Source organism: Agelaius phoeniceus, chromosome 1 (genome assembly GCF_051311805.1).
Source record: "Agelaius phoeniceus isolate bAgePho1 chromosome 1, bAgePho1.hap1, whole genome shotgun sequence".
NCBI classification, from domain to species: domain Eukaryota; kingdom Metazoa; phylum Chordata; class Aves; order Passeriformes; family Icteridae; genus Agelaius; species Agelaius phoeniceus.
In genome coordinates this window covers 20,528,099-20,548,604 of record NC_135265.1, presented here as the reverse complement: position 1 = coordinate 20,548,604, position 20,506 = coordinate 20,528,099, and the positions used below count along the sequence as shown (strand labels likewise).

The 20,506-nt window shown below is 36.9% G+C and overlaps 1 protein-coding gene across 5 annotated transcripts in view; it reads left to right on the top strand.

Moving 5' to 3' along the window:
* SLC39A12 (solute carrier family 39 member 12) overlaps nt 1-20,213 on the top strand; it is a 35,853-nt gene extending 15,640 nt beyond the window's left edge. For 3 of the 5 annotated variants that reach the window (XM_077174197.1, XM_077174177.1, XM_077174193.1), the window contains 7 exons: nt 2,307-2,479; nt 4,228-4,380; nt 5,600-5,710; nt 7,974-8,037; nt 11,668-11,826; nt 13,159-13,346; nt 17,686-20,213. In XM_077174197.1, the coding sequence (XP_077030312.1) occupies nt 2,307-2,479; nt 4,228-4,380; nt 5,600-5,710; nt 7,974-8,037; nt 11,668-11,826; nt 13,159-13,346; nt 17,686-17,814 (977 nt within the window). In that variant the 3' untranslated portion in view covers nt 17,815-20,213. The remainder of the gene's footprint in view (nt 1-2,306; nt 2,480-4,227; nt 4,381-5,599; nt 5,711-7,973; nt 8,038-11,667; nt 11,827-13,158; nt 13,347-17,685) is intronic. The other 2 variants (XM_077174181.1, XM_054645779.2) reach the window with 2 other exon arrangements.
* Nucleotides 20,214-20,506: the final 293 nt, after the last annotated feature.

The window sequence follows — 20,506 nt, the reverse complement described above, 5'->3', positions numbered from 1 at the left end:
ACAAAGCAATGTCTTCAATGCCTTTATCCTAATATCTACATGGGCAGCTTTAGATGACTGGATATTTTTGAAGCTTGTAAGTTTTCCCCACATCCTGCTGCCCAGTGATCCTTATAGAACAGCACATGAATTAAAAAGCATGAAAGAACACACGTGAATATCCCAGAAGTAAAAAGCATGGGAGAATACTCATGGATATCCCAAGAATTGTTATAGTAGAGACATACAGAATAGGAAGAATCATCATGGGTCTGCAATAGGCAGCAGTCCTTCTTTCTTATCTTATATCTCTGCTCATTACCTGAACACCTTGCAGTCTTTACTGCTTTGATCTTTTCTGTGCTACACAGATATGACCATTTTTTAGATCAGGAATCGAGGGACAAAGAAAGAAAAGAAAGGAACTTACCCAGGTCACATACAAGGTTCATAAAAAATTCACTGTTAAGTGGTATTCTTCCAAGTTTAAAGCCATCAGCTCAATCAATGACATTTTACTGATCTCATAAAGGTGAGAGATGAGAAAAATTGAACTATTCAAGTGCAGAATGGAATTAATAAGAGCCCTTTCTGCAGCCCTTTCCCTGTGCTTTTTGACAAAGGAAGGTTTCCATGACCACAGGGACACTTCTGCTGTCTTGATACAGATAAAGGACTCCATGTTTGACCTATACGTGACCCAGTGACCTGAGCATAGGCTCATTAGTCTTACTGTGAACTCTTATTTTACTGATGGGATGTGCTGTTTTGGCTAAGTCACCAAGGCCTGACATTCCATATATATCTACTATGCTCTTGTATTTGGATGTGCAGTCTGTGAAATTAGCTGTCTGGTTTTATGAGGTGCTAAGCACTTGCAGTGCTATTGAAGTTTGAAATGTTAAGTGACAGTTCAAAATATTTTGGCATTAATTCCTTTATGTGTGTTTCTCATCAGTGTTTTACCTCTCATTATAAGACTTCCATAGAAATTAATTGGGATTCATGTTGTGCAGAAGGTTGGAAATGTGAGCAGTGTGTTAACTCAGGAATTACAAGACTAACATTCAAAAACATCCCAGTAATCTGGGAAAAATAGGCTGGTGGTCCTGGTGTATTAACTGAAGGGATGCATTTCCACACCAGATTTTTATATATTATTTGGACCAAAATGTTTATGCTTAGAACCTATATTAAATCACTACATTTATTTGAGATTTTAGGCCTTTATTTATTTAGAGAAAATGATTTGGTTAAAAATGGGGTGTTGACTGGAAAGTACACAGGTGTGGAATGTGAGAACATAGAATCTCAAGCATAAATCTTTTACTAGAGGAAGCAAATGCAGAGCAGTGTTCACTGTGCTGCTCTGAGTGACTGATTTGCATAGCCACAGTCTGTTTAGCTCTTAAGGTCTGAAATTTCGAAGTACCAGACTATTACATGTAAAACCCCCAAAAATGAATGTTTTCTGGGTTTCTAATTCTGTCATCTGTTCACACATGACTAGAAAAATCTATACGGCTGTTGTGGCTTAACCCCAGACAGAAACTAAATATGAAGCAGCCACTCACCCACCCTTCACTGCCTCCCTCCACAGGGACTGGGGAGGAGAACTGGACAAAGGTAAAACCCATCAGTTGAGCTATCATCAGTTTAATAATTGAGATAAAGTAAAATATACAATTCATGCTACTACTGCTATTACTACATTGCTCCTACTACTGCAATTAGTAATGGAAAGGAAGATTACAAAAGAAAAAAAAAAAGAGAGAGGGAAATAAACCCCAAGATAAACAAGTGGTGTGCAACACAATTGCTTACCACCTGCTGACTGATGCCCAGCTCACCCCTGGGCAGCAATCAGCCCCTCCTGGCCAATTCCTCACAGTTTCTACACTGGGTATGGATGTTCTGTGGTGTGGAATATCCCTTTGGCCAGTTTGGTCAGCTGTCCCAGAGGTGTTCCTCCCTCACCTCCCCAGATTCTTGTGCAGCTCCTCACTTTCAGAGGATGAGACACTGAAAAGTCCTTGACTCAGGGTAAGCACAGCTTAGCAACAACCAAAACATCAGTGTGTAGTCAACATTATTCTCATCATGCATCCAAAACACTGCACTGTACCTGGTACTAGGAAAATTAACTCAATCCCAGCTGAAATCAGATAGTGTCACAATGAATCACTTCTCCTGAGTGCTTGTACAAAGAGGTATGAAAACATATCCTTAAAACAACAATTATGAATACAAAAAAATATCCAAATACAAATACAAATATTGGATTATTAAAGGTGCCCTTGTTTTGTTTCATTTGTTTTCCCCTACAGAATATGGTTACAGCACTGTTGCTGTTTTACTTATTACTATTGGATCTATGTTTGGTACAACTCTCATTTTATTTAACTCCTGTCAAGAAATCTATACACTCATTTTACAGCTGTTTGTCGGTTTGGCTGTTGGAACCCTTTCTGGAGATGCATTGCTACATCTTATTCCTCAGGTAAGTAATAGACACTTCTGTGCTTTTTAAAATGTTGAAATATATGAACAGAAAGGTTTCATTTAAACCTGGATAATGCTCATCAGGTTATAAATAAAGCTTTCCATGAAATTCCCCCAGCACCTCAATTACATTTGCACTCTGTAGCTCAGAGAGAGATTAAAAATAATAATAAGTAGAAATCCATGATTGACAAATTCAAAGAAAGAAAGGTTCCTATTTTTCAAAAAAAAATTCAGAAACTCCACAAGTCCTGTGCAAGGCATGTTCTAGATGGGTATTAATTTATTTCATGAGGCAGATTCTGTAACACATTTTAACAAAAATTGTTCTAAAGTTGTATGACCCACCCACAGTCCCCTCCACAGATTGTTCCAGAGAACCAGGCACTATCAGCCTAATTAATCCTGATGCCTAGAATTGTAATAAAATGGGTAGCATGATCTTTTCCTAAATTCATTATCTAAATTTTAAGAACAGGATAAAATGAAAAACAGAACCAAATTTTCTATTGCGTATTCATTTATTTATAACAGTCTCCTCTGCTATGACACAGATGTTATGAGTAGACTTCCAGTGGTCACAGAAAGAGATCTTTGCAGCTTCAGATTCTGGTTAAAATTTTCTTTATGCTCAGTGCATCATCTCTGGAGGCAAAACTGGGAGAGTAGTTTAAGGAAGGCAATTCTCACTGAAAGTGAGACAAATGCATTTCTTTCAGCACCACCTTTTAAGTGTGAAAGTATTCTCCTTTGCCAGTTTTAAGTGATGTATCTAGTAGCCTTTAAACCCCTCACTTTCACAGCAAAGGAGGGCTGCTGTGCTGTGACACTAGGGAAAAGAAGGAAGCATACCCACCAACAGAAATGCATGTTTGCATTAATTATGCATTAATTAATTAATGCATTTTTTTCACAGAATCGCAGAGTTACAGAACTACAGAATAGTTAGAGTTGGAAGGGACACCTGCAGTTCATCTAATCCAACCCACTGCCAAGGCAGGATAACCTAGAGCAGGTTCCAAAGGAATATATTGAGGTATTTTTAATGTCTCCAGAGAGGGAGAATCCACAGCCACCTTGTGCAGCCCATGCCAGTGCTCTGCCACCCTCAGTGTAAATAAGTTCTTCTTCATGTTGAGTTGGAACCTCTTGTGTTTTAGTTTATGGCCATTGCTCCTCGCCCTGTCGTTGGGAACCACTGAAAAGAGACTGGCACCACCCTCTTGGCAGCCACCTTTGAGACATTTGTATACATCAATGAGATCCCCTCTCAGACTTCTCTTTTCTAGACTGAACAGGCCCAGTTCCAGCAGCCTCTCCTCATAAGAGAAATGCTCCAGTCCCCTAAACATCTTTGTGGCCTCTGCTGGATGCTCTCCAGTAGCTCCTTATCTATTTTCGATATGAAGTTTGCATATTAAGATAATGCAAGTAATTTTTATAGAATTTTAGCATCAATATATTGCAAACAAAATATATCTTGTATATATAAAGGGTGATTTCATAAAACTGTCCCTATAAATAATGTTACTTTCAACACTGAGAGATGAAGAAGTGTAGCTGTGCTCCTCGTGATTAATTTCATCCTCTATTATTCAGCTGATTATTTCAAAACACAATATAACTTTGACAGAACTGGGAAAATAAAATTCTGAGAATAAAATGAATTAATGCATTATGACTTGTTGTAGGAAAAATTAAAACATTGCCATTTTACTTTTTTTAACTTTATCTCTTTTATTTTAGACTCTGGGTTTGCATAAACATGAAGCACAAGATGTAGAACATTTCTATGAGGGGAAAGAATATATTTGGAAACTTTTGGGAATAATTGGAGGAATTCATGGATTTTTTCTAATAGAAAAGTGTTTCTTTCTTTTGGTAACACCTCGTGACCAGGTAAGGCTTTGTACAATTCACCCTTTAAAAAAAACTATTGTATTTTGAGATTCTGCAATGCACAGAATGTTAAAATGATTGTGGAAATTAATTGTAATTTCTGTGGGTTAAATGAAGCATTGATAATTGCTTTCCAAAGTGGTCCTACCAGATTGACCTTCAGTTTCTATTTTGCTTTGCTCTGTGGATTGTACTTGCTTCATGAGTGTGTTTCATGTATTTATAATTCCAGAAGGGGAACAGTTAATCAAACATGTTCCATAAGCCTGCATTCATGAGTCACATTGGAGCAGGTGAAAAGTGTGTATCCATATGAAATAGCAGTGACTGTTGTTTGCTCTAGGCTCTGTTTGAAGAGGAAAAAGATGCAATGGAAAGATAGATGCAAGTATAAGATATTTTCAAGAATGCTATCTTAAAATTTCCAAACTGTTTTTGATCCCAATCCCAGTGATGTGAAAATCTAATATGTGTTTTGCAGTCAGTAGGACCCAATTTTTATTAGTAAGATCTCCTTGCTACAGACATGCTTACAGCAATTGTATTACTTTATTTCAGTATGGCCAGAGCCTGAAAATATGATTATTCACAAGGATAGAATGTAGCACAAAATATGATGGCTCATTAAGTTTCTCAGCATGAGACAATCCTAATGTCACTTAAGAAGGAGAAACCTTTGCTTGTTCTGTTTACAGAGTGTGTGAAGACTGGCCTGATTTAGGCCTCAATGACTCCCTATCCCCACTACCTTTGAGTCACCCATAAGAATACAATGTGAGATTAATAGAATGAGAGTATTTTGATAATGGTGATATTTTATTTGCTTGGTAAAAAGGAGTCCTTTTTGTTCCTTGTTTGAGAGAAGGGTTTTATCATCATCCCACCAATTTTTAAACTTTTTCTACTGAGAACGAGATGAATCCTCAGAGTTAATTTTTATATCTATCTCAGCTTAAATATTGAATTTGATTTTTAAAATAAATTAAGTTTTACCAAACCTTTGTGATTGTCACTGATATATCTGATTCACTTTTCAGGGCTTTTTTTTCAGGTTTTTTTAACATTTAAGGAAATGTTGATGCCAGCCAGTGATCTTTTTCAGCAGATTTTGTTTGGAAAAAACAAATCATTAAAAGTGCTAAATTTTCACAAAATACTGAGAAATGCTGCACCTGTGTTCACTGGGTTTCAGAACTAATTTCAAAGCATCTTCATTCAGCAGGGCCTTTCTTTAGTTAATGGGCACTGGGGACATTCCCATGATCTTCCAGTGGAGTCTGAATTAAATGAACATTCAGGCAGAGGCAAATCAACTTCAACCATACAGTTGGTAGGTTACCAATATGACATAATTCCCTGAATTAAAATTCTTCTTTCTCTGTTCCTCTAAAGAAATGAACAAAATTAATATAATAAATCAGTATTATTTTTCACTCTTTATTGATTTGTTGTTTATTACTTGACATGATTGTCAAGAATCTCTAGATTTTGAAGTTCATAATTAGCTCTCACAGATATATCAAGAGCAGATATTTTACAATAACTTTTCTTAAGTTTGGATCAGATTGATATAACAATATGCTTCCTGTATTGTTATACATTTTGTTGATAAAATTCTTGAAGAATTTCCTTATCCCTTCTTTTTATACTTTGATCATATGTAAAGGCAGACTCTCCCTTAGGAAAAACTTTGGAACTTCCTGCGATGAGAGTTAAGTCCATAATTAGTGGACAGATTAAATCCTGGACTGTAGTTGGGCATTTTTCCACAGATTTGAAGAGTAATGTAAACACTTTAGACATCTGGGAATGGTGCTTACCTATAAGTTACATACTTTTAGACTTGTCTGTGAATAGTATCCAGACAGATAAATCTTTGCAAATTAGAATGAGTAATAAATTTTACCCTGTTTTCTCTTTCTTTCAACAAATGTCCTCAGGTTATATCCAGTATCTCGATGCACAGGTGAACTCCATTTTACTAATGTAGTTTTGATGGGCAAGAGCCTCATGAGTCACCACTAATCTCTAAAACATAGTTGGAAATCTCTCACTAAAAACCAGATCCAACAGAGGAGTGAAGCACGTGTACTATTTTGTGAGACATGTCAAAGCTTCCTGTTTATGATAATGAATGAACATGTTGTTCCCCCCAGATGCAAGATCCCCCCATAGTTCTATATAGATCACAATATCTATATAGAATTAGCCTGGCTGAGCTGGTTTGCACAAGAGCAGCCAATTTTTCAGAATCATGTGAGTAATACTAAGACAAACACTGGTTGACTAAGAAAAACTTATAAATCCTTCAGATCAGTAATTAGTCTTGCAGATTTGACTCACAGTTCAAAGAAGTGGCATGTGAATAAATATAGGAGAAGTGGAACAATTACTGGAATTCATATGACTGGCTGCAATCACGGGAACTAGAGACATTTATGTTTCCTTTAAAATGTAGAATATGAGAAACAATTATTTTCCCTTCTCTTCTCATGCTTCTACAGAACATATCCTTCATCACAACCAAGCTAAGACCAACCAATAAACATATCCTATTTTGTAGCCAGTGCACATCTCTGGTACAGTTTTTGGAGTGGTGGCTGCTGTCCCTAACACAGAGCTCTTGTGCTGTTGTTGACTCCACTGGCTGCCATAATAGGTTTGAACACACTTTTTTGGGAAAAAAGCCCTCAGAAATTAAAACTGAGTCTTTCTAGTTTCAAGCAAACAAGTTTTTTGGCTTCTCTCCCCCTCACATGAATTTCTAATAATTTCTCCAATCAGAAAGCAAAGCCCCAAGGAGGTAGGGACAGTGAGAGATTATTCATGTTCTTCCCTATCTCCCAACAGCTGCAATATCTATTAATTAAATGTTAGGGCTGGTGCATCAATTTATCTCTCTAGGATAAGGAGGAAGTCACTTTCTTTTTCTTCACTTGAACTAAGGGTAAATTTCACCATGGAATGCAGTCAGGTGCTGCTATGTCCAGCCAGTGCTGCCTGGTGCTGAGATGAAGCCCTGGCTAAAAGCCAAGACACAAGACACTGGAGGCTGCACCACCCTGCAGAAAAACCCCTATATTTTGAAAGGGGATGAAACCTACTGATGATCATATTTTTTAGTCTTGTGTTTTCATGGAAAAACTGTGAAGAACATGAGTACCTAAAAGTCTCTACCTCTTTTTCCCTGGAAATCCTATGGACACATTCTCCAGGAAAATACAGTTATCCAGTCATGACAAAATCAAAACATGCAATTTTAATTATAATGTCCCTTCTAGTCTTTGGCTCAGATTTTTGTGTATTCAAGCAGAAATGTGGCTTCCTTGGGTTACAACAATGCCTATGCATGTATTTCTTCCTACCTGAATTAGACTTAACCCTCTCTGGGAGAGGTAGATTTCTTTTTTATGTGTTTCTGCAGTACCAATCACACTGCCAGTGGCCAGTAAATTTTTCTAATGATGTCTGTGCAAATAACCATTGATTATCTTTAATTCAAATAGCTTGAACTTTGTTGATATTTTCCTGTATTTACGGCAGCAGCTGGAAGACACTCTTAACACTGACCCATTATCTTTGCTTTTAACTAGAGAAGCCCGGAAGATTCTGAACCTGCTGAAGTTCCTCCAGACAGCAAGATGATCAGCAAAAAAAGTTAGTATCAATAAAAAGACTAGACAAGACAGGAAAATCCTTCAGACCTAAGATGGAATTGAAAGTGTGCAGCTGGCTTAGCTCTGCGTTTGCTGTGTGACACATCATCACATCTGATGGCGCCTGGCTACATAATTTAATCTCTGCTTAAAGACCTTCTCAGCTGCCAACCCTGTGATTGTGAAGTTCATTAATCTCACACTGTCCTTGCTTTAGTATTTGCTGTCTCACTGTTGCAATCTATTTTCCTAAAGTCTTTGCTTAAAGGGAAATAGTCAAAAATTAATACAAGACATATTTTTTAATTTTAAACTTAGCTCAGGCTTTTATTTCTGAAAGTGGTGAAACATTTTTTGTAGGCTTGCTGTGCTAATATATTTCTGCATCCTTCTTCTCTTTCACAGTAAAGCAATAGACTCTTTAAAGCAGTAATGATTTATCACAGGTATGGAATTACAGCCTCATGATGGCTCTCAGTTTTAGAGTAATCGGTTTGCTTCTGAGAACTTTGATAACTCCTGTCTTCTGTGGTTTTTTGCTGCTTAGTAAAATTACGAAAATAGAGCATAAACCAAATTTTTCCTTTAACTGTACTTTGTGACCTTGGTGAATTCAGTAGAGTTGCAGTCGTTCAACTGACAGAATAATATTTCAATTGAAATCAGTTTCTTTACTATAATTAACTCCCCTTTATTTTGTGATCTCAGGTCATCAGTTTGATTTATTTAATTGTGTCATTATCTTCTTCTAGGTTCTTAATGTTCTCTTCTGTTCTTGTGGATTTCATTTCTATTTCTGAAGCATCAGAAATCTGGATTTTCATTTCTTCTCTTTCACCTCTCCAGTATACACAGTCCAGTGGCAGTTTAAATGTGACTACATGGTTCATCTCTAGATGTTTCTGTTTGGTTCAATCATCATAACCTGCTAAGCAACAGCAAATTTCTAGTGATCTCAATGTTATTTGTTCCAAGTTACTAAATTTGGGATAGCTTCTCAGTAATCTTTGTTTAGTTTAATTTTTTCTCATACCTCAGTCTTACATCCATAAATGAAACCTTAGTAGGGAAGGGTGGGAGGTAATTTGTTGGGTTTTTTTGGAGGGGGTGGGGGAATACATAATTACAAAAGTTTGTTTCATTACAGTTCTTTTAAACAGCTAAGAGCATAAACATACCTGGGTACCTTGATGCTGAGTGAGGTGCTTCTTCCCCAAAACTGAATCTGCAGGTCTAAGAAAGAAGCCAGAACTGCAAAGCTTCACCATAAATGCCTGTCAAATAGGACTGCAAAAAGGGCCAATCACATAGATAGTCAGAGAGTAAATTAGAAAGCAAGAAACTTTCTAAATAAAAAGATGTCTGACTGGCCCTCTCTGCATTTATCCATACTTGTTCTACCAATATCAGAGAAGACCAAACAGTAGCATTTTATATTTGTTGTACTTTGTGACACTTTACATTGACTAGAAATATTTTTTCTGTGTTAGTCGTGGAAACATTGGAAAATATCTATTTATGGATAAGTGTTTGCTTTAAACTCTTATTCTAAACTGAAAGGGTGTAGTATATTGTTGAGGTCCTGTACCCATTAGTTTTATGAAAATTATAGAATAGAATGCTATGAGTTCTGATCTCCTATTTAAGCAAAGAAAAAAAATAAGATTGTTGGATGGAGAAGAAGAGGCTTTGTAGAAAAAGTTAAGGTACTAAGTTAATAGTTAATACTTTGTGTTGGAATATAATGCAGTGAGATAATTGCCAGTAACAAAGTTGCTTTACAATAGGCTGAAAGTAATCTAAGATAAACATTCTGATTTGTTTATACATGCATCTTCTTAACTTTCTGTCAAGTAAGTTCACAAAGCTTATAGCTGTAATTGCTCCACAATGTGAACCTGATCCCTATGTTATATTAAAACATCCTGGAATGAGTTCCAGTAATCATGGTATATCTTCTCCATCAATCAGATACTTGAACAAAACAGACTAAGACCTCAGAGCAGGCCATGAATTCATCCTGTCCAGTGCTTCTTACAAATCACAAACTTAATGTAAGGCAGCAATCTATTATTTCTATGTAATTCATGCTCTGCACTATTGATCATAAACTGCCCACAGTGTTTAGAAAGTACTGTGCAAACTGGGGACATCCACGTCCTGCTCTGTAAGCTGGCAGCAAAATCTAACAAGCCTGCCAATTTTTCTGAACTCACAGAGCTCCCAGACAACCAGGGAGGATTTTCTGAATACGGTCGTTAGGCTTTTATGTGCTCTGTGTGTTTTTCATAATAGTCTGAAGACTTCAGTTCTAGCCAGTTTCTGTGAGAAAAATATCTCCCCCATCACTATAAAATGGTCATCTCAGAGAAACATTACTGGAGCGAGACCTGGTAATAACTGTATTCAGACAGATCGGTGCAGCTTGACATTTGCTCCTTAGTCTGTCATATTATGTCTATGGGGAGTCACCAAAAGTCAGCAAAATACATATTTAGGGCCCAAATCATGGCCCTGCTCCTTCAGGCATGAAACAAACTCTTTTCAAAGTGTTCTGTCCATTCTGTGCAGAGGGAAGCTGGATGAGTTTCTTGACAGAGATTAGGCAGCCCTGACTGTAAGACTGTGGATTAAATGAATGAAAAAAAAAATACAGGATGGGGCAGCCAATTGTGTGTTGCTAAGTTTAGACATTGAACCTATATGGAGCCTTGCTGCTTCTTGAAGAGATAAACTGCCTCTCTGGGAATCTGTTCAGCATTCCACCCAGCTGTCTCTGTTGCAGGCTAGGCAGAGAGACTGTCCCTAATTCCCTAGCTTGATTTCAGTACTTGCATCACCAGTAGCACCTTTCCACTCATGTCAGGTGACATGATGCCATGAACACCCAGTACACTGTTCCACACTAAAACAAGGTCACGGGGCAGCATGGGAAAGACAAACAGCCATCTAGACCATGAGTAGTGCTCCAGATAGGAGTACTATGAGCATAACAGCCATTAATTGATTGGAACAAATGTTGGATATAAGCATGCTGTAACCCTGTACTATAAGTGATACTCTGAGGCTTGTTGTATTTTATTTCTATCTTCCACTGTAATACAATTGCATAAAAAACCAGACCCTGCTAATACTGCTCAGTAGTAGCAAGCTTTACAGGATTAAAACAATGAGCTGCATGAGACCAAATATTCATCTTCACTATAGCTCTGCAATTCTGTGAACAATGGAGGATGAACTCCAAATACAACTAGAAAACTTGCGTGAATTTCATCAAATAAAGAAAGATTAATAAAGAGCCTTAGGATGCTTCATTAGACAGGACAAAAACCTAATTTTTTGTCTAATAGTTGACCTAGTAAGAATAAGAAAGTTATTTCTTGGTATTTTCATCTCATTTTGATTTGTTCTGGAACCTACTTTTTTTTGTTTCAAATGTATTGAAGGAAGTGCAATAACAAGGAAAAGTCAGATAAACACTATTTCCCTCTGATTATTATGACTTTTTGTAATGTTATATGAAAAGTCACCAGAAACCCCAAATCTTTTGTAACACAACAAAACTGGCAATATCTGTTTGGGTTAATACTGGGCTTTTTATCTGTTTGTTTGTTTGTTTTTCTTTTTTGAGGTAAAAAAATCAGCTTGTTAGCAATAATGGTTCTGGTGGGTGACAGTCTTCACAATTTTGCTGATGGCTTGGTAATAGGAGCAGCATTCTCATCCTCCACAGAAACAGGTGTGACAACGACTGTTGCTATTTTATGCCATGAAATTCCTCATGAAATGGGTAAGAAATATATGTATGTATTTTTCCTGATTGACTTTGTATTTCCAGGTTTCCCAAAAATTTCTTTCCTATGACATTTGTGGGAATTCTTGCTTACAGCATCATGAATTACAGTGTTACAATGTGAGACTGATAATTGCTTTGCCCTTCACAAAAACCAGAGGAGGCTTCTGCACTCATTACTGGATGCCTTCCCATTTGACCTCCAGATGCAAATGACCTCAGGTCAGGAGTGACCTGTTGTTCCTATGTGTACAGACACAAAAAATAATAAACTGTAAGCAGGACCCAGGCCATGCCTGCCACAACAGGCTATCCAAGAATTTCAATATGCAGCAGAGCTATTTAATCAAGTATTCCTCTTGCTACCCTCATTCCTGCTGCTAATTTTACTATTGGACAGGACAGGAGGATTGTTCTGTTGTATTACTGCCCTTGATTGACTTTTTCTGGTAAAACTTTCAGCATGACTGAAGCTGCTCCTGATATTGTGTTGATGAATGTTTATGAATTGGGAAGTTTGATTTGAGAACTGCAGGTTCTCATTTCTATCATTAAATGACTGAAGATTTCATGTACTATGTAGAAAACTCCTCCAAACAAAAAGGTGGGATGGAGGATTGCTGTAAAGCTGGTAACTCTTGTTTGCAGAGCAAAGCAAATTGAAATACTTGACAGTTACCTCCAAAGATACCTTCTTAATTCTGGGGCAGTAGTGCCCCAGTGTCAAAGTGGCATTTTTACAGTCATGGAGCAAAATTTTTCAAATATTCTAATTTTGGCCTGTTATGAAATCTTTCCTTTTAGGAGAAAAATGTGTGATGGGGTTCTGATGTACAGCTTACTGCAAGTGATTAGGGGTGGAATCAGTGGGATTAAACTCAAACTGGGATCAGACTGGCATAGATTACTCTGACTTGCAGCACCTGTAAAACACTCAAAGACTATGCTGCAAATATACCCACATGATTTCAACTGGCAAGTTCCCAGTGGAGAAAGATTTAGAAACTCTGGGAAACCATGTGACTTCACTTTTGCATGTATCCAAGCTGGAAATGTCACGGAACATAGAGAACTAACAGAAAGCCACTCCTCAATACTGTATGCTATCTTTAGGAACAGCTAAACAAGTACAAGTCAATTCTTTGTTGTTTTGGGATTTTTATTTCATACAGGACAAGTTTATAACTAATTCTACAGAATTCTAAAGGCAGGTATCCATCATTCACTATCTTTGTGCATATCTTAATGATTTTCCTTCATGTTTTATTACCAAGAGTCTTAAAAATACATTTATCAGCTAAATAATAAATGTTCTTCTTCTCTATGCAGGAGATTTTGCTGTGCTGCTAAGTACAGGGCTCCCAACGAAGATTGCAATTTTGATGAATTTTATAAGTGCACTAACAGCATTCTTAGGACTTTATATTGGCCTTTCTCTATCAACTGACCCATCCATTCAAAACTGGATCTTTACTATTACAGCTGGAATGTTCTTGTATTTATCTTTAGCAGAAATGGTGAGAACTTCAGTCTATTTTTATATTTTCTTTATAGAATAGCCACATCATAAAGGAGTGTCATGGGGGGTGAACTTGGAGACAAAAAGAGTTTCTTGGGAAGATCATGTTGTCTGCCCTGTGTGTGTACAGTGCTTAGAAAAGTAATCTGTTATTCTTCTGTGTCACTCTCACGCTAGGTGCCATTATAATGAACAGGGGAAATAAAGACCATTAAGAGACTAAAATAAGAGAAAGACATAATGGAATTTTAGAGTCTTAAAAAAAATCTTTTAAAGAGTTTTAAACAATGTATTTTTAGTTATTCAGTAAAACATATATTTGAACCTTCAGGGGTTTTAAGATCCTGAAAAAACTGGGTTTTTTTTCTTTTTCTGCTCTTTTCTTTACATATTTTTCACCCTTTGTTTCAATGCAAACTTGCAGTTTCAGAATTTAAATGTAAGATGCTTATCCTGGACACTTCCTTTTTGTCCTAGGGAGGTTTCAATTAGATCTTAAGTAATAAAAAAGCCTTTAGATTACCTCAGCTTTTTATAGTTGCGCAATATTTTTTATACACCCAGTTCAATAGCAATTGTCTGTCTATAGAAAAAAAAAAAAAGTGTGACGATACAAGGTAGGAGGAAGGTCTGAGCAAAAATGTGGAGCAATCATAGCTCATAGCAGACGCCTCAGGCCACGTAATTTATTGAAGAGATGCTTAACAGTTACTCTTGAAGCTATGCAGAACTTAAATGCTTGCCCAGCTTTGTCACATGGATCTTTAACCATCATGTGTTGATGTAAAGTCCCTTGCAAGCTCCTCCACGGAGATGGAATGTTTTGAGTGAGTAGATCAAGAGGGAGAAAAAAAGAAGTCTCTTCATAAATTATTACTTTGTTTTTTTCCCGAGGCTGTCTGTCTCTCCCTTGTGTTCATTACCACTTCATGCCTGAGATGCTCTTTACCAGGTTCAGGCATCATACTTTAAACCTGATATGCCATTCCAGTATTATGACCTATTTAAAATTCTACTTACAGTAATTGATCTCAGACCTTGGTAGTATTTTAGTCTATTTTTGCTATTGTAACTAAAGGAAAATGAACATAAAGTTCACCTAAGAGCTTAAGACGGAACGGCCAAAGGATTGTGGATGTGTCAACAGTCCTGACTGAGGTAGTAAATAACAGACAAGAACACTGTGTACCAAGTTGCAGCTTGTTCTGACAGAGAAATTTGGAAGTGAGGCTGCCTACCAACTGTCTAGGCGTGGCTTTACTGATGGAGCTAAGAACGATGTACATGTATTTTTCCTTCAGCGTAGGACCGGCATCCATCAAGGATCCACAAGCTCCTAGAACAATACCATGTTTTTCCCTGAGTCTTCAAAGCAATGTGCCAGCTGTAAATCCCAAGAGAAAATATAGTTCCAGGCAGAGACAGGGACATGCTTTGCCTTGTTCTTAGCTTGTCATCATAATCTTAGTCTTGATGAGAAGGGAAGAAAGAATGGAGAGGGGAGGATCATATTTTTCTCAATTCCTTTTATTAAGACAACTCTTATCAGCCTTTCTCTGCATTCTGTGAAAAGAACTGTCATTGGGTGGCTCACCTGTTTGTCAGTGTCAAATATCACAGGGCTTATTTTATTTTAAAAAATAGTTATGTAGCAGTGCAGGCATCTATAGGTCTGAAAAGTTTTGTGCTCATATAGTACATCTAAAGAGAAAATGAGCCATTCTTTTTGTATTTTTCTACTTTCTGCACAGAAATAGGTTCTATACTGTGCTGTACTCTCATCTACAAACAACAGTCATCAGTGCTCCTGCCAGTGGTGTACAAGCACTCAGTAGTACACAAAGTTTGACTGCAATTTTCAGTACTTGTTTTATGGGCTTTCACATATTCATGTGCTTGTCAGAATAGCATTTAAATAAAACTGAACAGCCTCACTGGTTTCTGCACTGAGGAACACTGAGGCGTGTGAGTGGAGGTTTGTTGACAGAACAGCACTGTAAGACTGCCACCACAGACAAAGTAGCTCAAATCTACTTCTGTGGTTAATTAAAGGTTTTTCATTCCTACAAATGGCATTGTAACTCCATTAGCAAGCTGGGTAGACTAATAATTTCAGAAACTGAGTACAGAGCAAAAGATAAAATCACTTATATCCATCATTTTTCACCAAAAAATCATGCAAAACTGGAGTTTACTCTGATTAATTTTAAAAATGTTTTCAATTGTGAAGATAAGAGGGTAGTTTTTAAAGTGATTTGCTGGACTGTTGAAGTGCAGCAGCCATGCCACATATGCCCAGCTTGGTAAAAACTCTTTTTTAGCTGGTACATGCCTGAGAGCCTCTCATGCCTTCTTTCAGTGTGCTGCTTCCTATTTCTTCTTATCTTTTGTGCACTCATGATAACATGAGCTGGGGTAGAACAGAGCAGTCCCTTGATTAGCAGTACCTCTTTTGCCTCTGACAGACTTGAAGCATTAGCAAGTGTGATAGCTCCCAACAGCTTGGATGTGGTGCTACGATCCCTTAACTCCTGAAGTGGTTTGCATCTGCCAGTTAAATAGGTTTATGCTTTTTAACAACAACATTCTCTCTGCTGTACCACAAGCTTTTTTGCTCAGAGAGAGGTGGGTGACCATGGCTGATGTTGTGACAGCAGCCATTTTATTTTAACAGATAAGCAGGGATGTCACACAGGTATGGCTGTAGAAATGGTTGGTGTGTTGGTTACATGCATGTAGGTTAGATGGAGGGAGCAGACATCAGCATGGGACATGGAAAGGGTACTACTTCCTAAGAATTCCTTTTGAAAACTCTCTTAGGAACCTACTGTGCCTGTGTGCAGCTCCTAAATTGTTACTGACAGCAATAAATAGTCACTGACAACAGTGAAAATTAAATTTTGCAGTGGGAGGAGAAAATTTTCCTGTTCGGAGAACTTTTCACTTGGGCACTGGGGAAGAAGAAAAAATAGACTGATTATAAGGATAAATAAAAAAGACTAAACATCTAGACTGGGACCCTGGATTCAGGCTTGGTCTTAATTAACAGTTTTTACTTATATACACAAAAAACTCTGTGTGCTCTGAGCACTTAAAACTGTCAGTTCAGAGTTTAATTACATCAGAACTTTGACGTGTGTACACTTGCTTTAGATTAAAAGTTTATGATTATCTTTAAACACTGATCAAATATGACTACATAAGTTTCTGTACTCTAATTTAAACCACTACTTTGTTGTAATAAAAATCCAGGGCATTTAGGTTTCCCTGTTTTTTTCAGACAAAACTTTAAAGTGGAGGCAGATTTTTCAGCACAGTTTTGTTTTGAGCCCGGGCCAACTTTGAGAGAAAGAAGAATGCAGAAGCAGCAGCCCCAGAGACCCCCCTCTGACAGAGGGAAGGACAAGCATAGCAAACACTCCTGTTAACCTCCTTGGTCAGCACCACTCCACTGTCTCCCAGTGGCTGCTGCTGTTACAGCTACTGTGAAGAGCCTCCAAAGTGCACAGGAACTCAGTAGTTTTATCCAAGCACAGAAAAAAACACACAACCAAAACCAGAGGTCAGCACCAGACTATTGCTCTGTATTTATTTCCGGAGGTGATGTGACAGTATTAGCAGTCATCAGTATTTCCCCTGAATAAAGCAGAAATATTAAGAGAATTTGAGCCTGAGGCATCATTTCTGCAAGCTCTGTTTAGACACATATTTAGTTTCAGCCTTTGATAAAATACACTGTAGAGTGAAAGGTCAATGCAAGTAGCTTTTATTATGATTATAAACAAGTGTTGCTCCATTACATGATTTAAAACTCACAGAGAAAAATACTAAACATGTTTTTTTCAAGCATATTTCAAAAGTCCTGTTTTCTACTTGTACATCTCCTAAAGCCCAAGTAAATAGGAGTGTTGCCAGTTATTTCAGAAAAAGCATGATTGACCCTATATATAGTACTGAGGCAAAAAATACTCCAACTAGCTTATTCCCACAAAAGGAAATCACTAATTTTACTAAATAAGCATTTCCTTGCAGACAGCTGTATAAAATTACTACAAAGTATTGAGACGTTAACAAATTTCAGAACCTTGTTTATCATTCTTGTCAGTGCTAGTAAAAGAATCAAAGTGGGTAGAATTTGATTAATTTAAATATTTTGCTGTCAAGATCAGCTTTGTCAAAATGTACAGAAAATGCTACACATTAATAACTATAGTCAGAAGCTCAGCATTTTGAAAATTACTTTTTTTTAAATGAAGTTTGTCTTGTTTTCCCATAACTTTTTTTTCCCACAGATGAATGTATCTGGCTCTCATTCTGCTGTCTTATTCTTTTTTTAGCTTCCTGAAATGACTCATATTCAGACACGGCGACCCTGGTTGATGTTTCTCCTACAGAACCTTGGATTACTATTAGGCTGGCTTTGCCTCTTACTTTTGGCTGTATTTGAACAGAAAATTAAAATATAAGTTTTCTGTTGGAAATCTGAAAGTACCACTTATGACAGTGGATAGCATTATTCACAATTTTGTTATGTCTGCCATAGTAATATGTAAATTAAGTTGCTGGGATTTTATATCTGAACAGTAGATAACTATTTTACTTTATTAACTTATTGTTCAGATTTTTGTAATTATTTTTTTGTAAACATGAATGTTTAGAATTCTGTTATATTTGTTACTGAATTCACCAGATCCCATGCTCAAACTCACAGGAGCTTTTGATTAGTTTTTATTGAGACTGTTCTAGTTGAATGCTCTAAGTGATCTCTGTCAGTCTGATTGAGGAAAAGAATAAAACACTTTTATATGCAATAATTAAAATGGACTAACCATAGGCGAATAGTTTGAATATGGAATGGTTTTTTGCCTTTTAGTACTAAGAGTTATTTCTTTAAATCTAAAAAGTGCAGCAAAGCTAAACTGCTAAATGGCATAACGCAATCTCATAAAGTCTGCACTTTCTACTTTGCCAACATAAAGATTCTCATCAGTTACATCTTACTGGACCACTGTGGCAGGAAAAAAATGACAAGTGTAAATGTTGAAGTTTATGATGCAGAAATTCGGGAATACTCTTTTTGGACTGTAATACAATTTCTCATATGTGTGATGGAACCTGTGACAGTCAAGCACTGGACTAACCACCTTTTGCATTGTCTCACCTCTGGTGCTTGCTTATAGCAACTGCTTATGAAGAATTACAGAAAATATGTTTAAATTGCTTTACCCTGATATTCTTTCCAGGCTCCTCAAATGAAGGGATTTCTTATTGCTTCTGAGACATCACATTCAATAAACACTTGCCTTCCTGTCAGCAATTAGCTTAATCATAGTTATGTGATGTGCATTGTGGAAAGAGCTTTTTCAATTGTCTAGAGAGCATGTAGCCTCACTGCAACTCCTCCCATCCTGAGTGATTTTTGTGTAATTAGTCCTCTCAATTTCAAGTTAATTCTGCACAAGTTGAGATGATTAATTTAATTTAGTTTTGCAGAACCAGGTCTGAAACAAATATACGAATTCTGCCCTGATTCTGATATGCTGAGCAGCTTCCAGGAGGTACTGAATAACACTCAGCTGTGTGATTTCAGCTCTTTACATGATCTCAATTTCTGGTGCACAGACTTCTCCCCTACCTTATTTATACTTTTGTATGAGAACTAAATTATGTTCTTTCTTTCTCTTCTGATGAGCTGTGGAAATAGGGAGAGCAAGTTACACAACAGACATATATTCTTTATAAAGCAACTGGAAGTTTTCTTTTCTTTGTCTAAACTCTGTCCTGGACTATCTTTGTATTATGACACAACATGACTGTGTCACAACGTGTCCTGTGTTTATTTGAGAGCTCCTAGTGCAGGTACAATTATTCTCATATTACAGAGGGGAACAGAGTCTACTGTCCTACAGCAGATTGTCAGACAGTCTGTTAGTTCTCAAAAGCTTTATGGGCACCATACTAACTTATCAAAATACAAAGAGAAAAACAATACTGAATGTCACTGTTTATTGATAACCCACACTCATGGGCTTGTGAACCCTTAGTCAACCACTGACTAACCCTCAAGGAAAGAAAACCAAGCCAATTTTAAAAGTAGATATGGATTAATTTTCAGTGCCTGTTAGTTACAAGAAGCTGTAGCAAATACCCCAATGCAAATCTAGACAAATTTAGACATGTACATTCTTTCAGAAACCTTGTCCCAAACAATTTATCCAAGGTAACACAGGAAGTCTCTATCTGACAAGGGAGTGAACTGAGCTCTTTTTACAGTCTGAAGTACAATCCTAGCTTCTTTTATTTAGGTGTGCAAATACTACAATTGCTTTTTATGTTGATGTAACTTTGAAAGGTGAGTTGAGAAGCCATGTCTAATGCTTCTGTATTAAAAGTTTAGGGTTTTTTTCCTGGAGCTTGTACTTGATTTTATGAAGGTAATATTTTTAAAAAGTGGTTTCTCGGTACTTCATCTGTTTGTATTTGCACCGAGTCACTTCATGACCTTCAGCTGTGACAGTCAATTCAAGCAATAGCAGGGCATCACTAGACGTAAGCAAAATCTATTCTTGTATCAGATGGTGCAAATGAATATTGGAAACATGCATTATTTCAAAAAGAAGAGTTACCATAGTTTGAATGCTTATGTATGCCTAATGTTTGCTTCCACAGAAAGCAATATGATCATGTTTTGGTAATGTTATTGTATTCTGAAATATTTGTCTATTTATTAATGTGTCTGAAAGAGACGAGTAATTTCTGGCAGTGTGTACTTTAAAGTTGCATATGAGCATAGGTTCCCATCCAGATATGTTCTGTGAACATATTGTATCTACATCTATTAAAAAAATGACATTTTTTGGCTATATATGCTTATCAGGCATCTTGATCACATTTAACAACCGAATGTATTTGTACAGTTTCCACCACAGGCGCAGATACGTTGTTCAGAAAGCCAGTTAATCTTTATTTCTGTGACAGAGCTCTTTGGCCTTTGTGATGTTTGTCAATTAGTGAGTAGTTCTATTACCATTTTACCCTGGTATCAAACCTGAACACCTGAAGTCTCATCAGCATATGAAAGTTTGAATTCCTGTGGCAATTAGAGAGAATTTATCTCACTACTTAAGGTTAGTGCCTTTGCTGTAAATCTCTTTACAT